The sequence below is a fragment of the Poecilia reticulata genome, linkage group LG17, assembly GCF_000633615.1.
Source record: "Poecilia reticulata strain Guanapo linkage group LG17, Guppy_female_1.0+MT, whole genome shotgun sequence".
In the NCBI taxonomy this organism is placed as follows: domain Eukaryota; kingdom Metazoa; phylum Chordata; class Actinopteri; order Cyprinodontiformes; family Poeciliidae; genus Poecilia; species Poecilia reticulata.
Genome location: NC_024347.1, coordinates 28,587,765 through 28,591,137, shown reverse-complemented (window position 1 = coordinate 28,591,137; position 3,373 = coordinate 28,587,765). Strand labels below are relative to the sequence as shown.

General features: G+C 44.2%; 1 protein-coding gene across 2 annotated transcripts in view; it reads left to right on the top strand.

Annotated features, from left to right (window-relative positions):
- Positions 1-1,064: 1,064 nt before the first annotated feature.
- smg7 (SMG7 nonsense mediated mRNA decay factor) overlaps positions 1,065-3,373 on the top strand; it is a 14,769-nt gene continuing 12,460 nt past the window's right edge. For both annotated transcript variants that reach the window (XM_008434680.2, XM_008434679.2), the window contains exons 1-3: positions 1,065-1,202; positions 1,866-1,897; positions 3,211-3,328. In XM_008434680.2, the coding sequence (XP_008432902.1) occupies positions 1,177-1,202; positions 1,866-1,897; positions 3,211-3,328 (176 nt within the window). In that variant the 5' untranslated portion in view covers positions 1,065-1,176. The remainder of the gene's footprint in view (positions 1,203-1,865; positions 1,898-3,210; positions 3,329-3,373) is intronic.

Genomic DNA, 3,373 nt, shown 5'->3' with positions numbered 1-3,373 from the left:
ATGGGTAAATGAAAAACAGATTAATGAAATAAGTGAAATTGAGAAATTGATAATAAGAAAAATAAATAAATGAAAAATTGGGTTAATGAAAAAGCAAAATTATTTATTTTACTCATTTTTTATTTATTTCACCCATTTATTTATTTATTTAATTTTGGCTGAAACGGCTCTCCATACTCCCTTCACCTTTAAAACATAGAAACAGCCACAAACCTGTGGAATAAAACATGTTATGAAGAGTTTTTCATTGATTTGATCCTCATTTTATTTTATTTTCCTCATCCAGAGTYCAGTGAAAAGCAGGAACATCTCCGCTGTCAGTCAGACTCTGATTCTCCCTTCAGCCTGTTTGGTTTCACTGAATCCCAGCAGGAAGTGATTCAGCAGAGCTGCTCCTCTGCTGCCCCCTGCTGGACGGAAACGGAACCAAAGTATCTTTTTTATTCTGGTTCCAACTCTGACAGGAGTCAGTTTAGCTGCAGACACTGCTGAGTGAACGAACTACAGTTCGTTTGTCTTCAGCGTTCAGCCTTGGATCTGTCCTGATTCTAATGATGCACTTTGAACGGAGCTACAGTCTCTTAATGTAAAATAACAGCCTAATATGAGGTGGGTCTGCAGACTGTGGGGATTTTTGGTTTCCACATTGTTTCAGGCCCTTCAGTGAATCTCTAACATCCCAGGATGAAACGTCCTGATATCATGTTTATGTCAACAGCAGCAGCAGCAGTGAAAACTGAGATCCACCTGAAAGAAACGGTTCAATCTGGAATATTTTCTGCTAAGAATGATAAAGGAATGGATCAACTTAAACTTAAACATCTGTGTCTGTAATACTCAAGCAGTGACTCAGTTGGTTTTAGAGAGGATGAGTATTCAGTGTGTATTAGTATTGTTCATTTTGACTGATATGATATTAAAGCAAATGATAGTTTCCCAAAACAGCACAGAACCACAAAGCACCTGTGTGTGTTTAATTTATTCATTCATTTTTTTTTCCACTAAATAGTAAGCGGTACCTGATACTCGGGCCCCCGCCGGCCCCCCGGCTCTCCGCCCCTGCTCCGCCCCCACACCACGGGCCCTCTGCAGGTCACACAGGAACATTATGGCGCCTGGAGGAGAGCTAGCTTCGGGACCAGTCGTAGTATAAAATACCGGTTTTGACCCGGGAGAATGAACCTCTGCGCCCAGTACCTGCGGTGAGTTGGGCTCCGCGTCCCGCCCCGGAGGTTCCGGTGGTTCCGGAGGTTCTGGAGGCCCGGGAAGAAGCAGGTTTCTCCCCGCTGCTGGATTGTTTTGCTCGGCTGTTAGCCTGGAGCTAGCTTAGCTAGCATTACGAGTTGATAGCTTCATATATTTGTGATCAGAGGCAGCAGCAGCTTTTATTCTCAGTCATTATTGTTGGATATTGAGTTAATCTGTGTTTAGAGGCAGACAAGTTTATTAATTTGTGTTTTAATAGTTTGTATAAACAGTTTGTTTGTTGTTAGCTTGTTAGCTTCTCTCTGCGGCTGTCAGGTTAGCATCGATACTGCTACAGTCAGTATCGATGCTCCTGGGCTGGAGCCTCTTCCAGGTGAGATTCCAGGTGAAACCGTCGTGTCAGACTCTCTGTCTGCTCATAGTCAGAGTTAATAACAGCTGAGAGGACGAGTTTCATCTTTAGGAGGCCTCACTGTGTGGTTGGTTAAGGGTTTGGCCCCGGGAAGTAGCCGGAGCCCCTTGGCTTCATGTTGACATGTGATCTGAGCTGTTAAATGTTTTAGTGAGGAGGAAGAGGAGCAGGTGTGATGAAGAGGTGAATGCCGGGGTCCCGCTGTGTGTCTCTAACCTCCTTCTCCTCTCTGTTTACACCCGAGCAGCCAGGCTGAGGCCCTGAAGGCTGACATGACAGGTAGGTCTGCTCCGTCACACGCACACCTGTCCGGGCTCCGTCTACTTCCTGCTGGTTTGGGTCCAGATGTTTTGGTCGTGATCAGCAGGAGCAGCTCGGAGCCTCTGTGAGGAAATGAAAACGAGTCATAACCAAAACAAAAAGAATGTGAATGAAACGGGCAGAAGCTGCTGGGTCAGATGAAGCCATCAGGCTTTTCACTGACCTCTGACCTCTGACCTGCTGGTACCGGTTCTGATGTTATACTTTATGTAGAACTTTATGTAGAAAAGAGGAATAAATGCTCTTTATCTGTTTAATCTGGTTTTCACTGGGAAACGTTTGAATTGTTTTTATTCATTTAATGACCTCAGAGTTTTTTTTACCTGGTTCTGGTCTCTGATTGGTTAATCTCACTTCACCCAGTCCGGTCTGCTGGTGACCCTCAGGTGAGCCACATGCTGCAGGTGTGTCCAGTCTGACCTGACCAGCCAGAGGCAGGTTATAAACATGTAATAAACACGTTTATTACATGTTTTGTAGATATTTATCCTCTTTATTCACTTACTCAACACTCCTGTAGTTGAAGTTCTGCAGACAGACGACCTGCTTTTCCTCTGATGACCTTTGACCTGACCAGTGGGTTCAGTTTTAGTTCAGCTCCACAGAACCATCCAGCCCAGTCGGATCAGGTTCTGATTGGATTATGACTCTGCACTAAGATCAGCATCTTGATTATTGGTGGACATTTTTCTGCCAAATCTCAGGTTTATTACAGATTATTATTGTTATTATTGTTGTTATTATTGTTATTATTGTTGTTGTTGTTGTTGTGACTGCAGGCTGAGGCAGCAGCTGTTGGCTCTGAGCTGAAGGTCCGACTCGGGTCAGAACCTTACTGGACCTGTAGGTCCGGATGGGTTCTATCAAACCCAGTTTTGTTGAAAGCCGATGGACTTCCTGTTTACATCACAGTCACATGATCTCTGACAACCAATGAAACGACTCGTTGCAGTTTTGAGGAAAATATTTCAGTTTATTTTGATCAAATTTCAGCTTTTAATATTTGTTTTATTTAAGGTTTTGAGGAATTTCTTAAAAAATAATTTGGATTAAAAAAAAACCCAGTAAGTTTATAAATGTGCAGAAACTCAACTTTAAATGTTGATTTAAGTGAATTAGAGGAAAAGTTCAAAGGAAGCTGAAACACTGACACTGGAGTCGACCTTCACTGATCATAACGTCATCAGAAACGGTTCTGGTCCGATTTGAGTTCAGCCCCGTCCTCCTCTTCCTCCTCCTCTTCCTCCTCCTCTTCCTCTCTGGGTGTCCAGACTCCAAGCTGGGGGCAGCAGAGGTGTGGACGTCCCGCCAGGCGCTGCAGGACGTCTATCAGAAGATGCTGGTGACGGACCTGGAGTACGCTCTGGACAAGAAGGTGGAGCAGGACCTGTAAGCTGCTGCACACACACACACACACACACACACACACACACA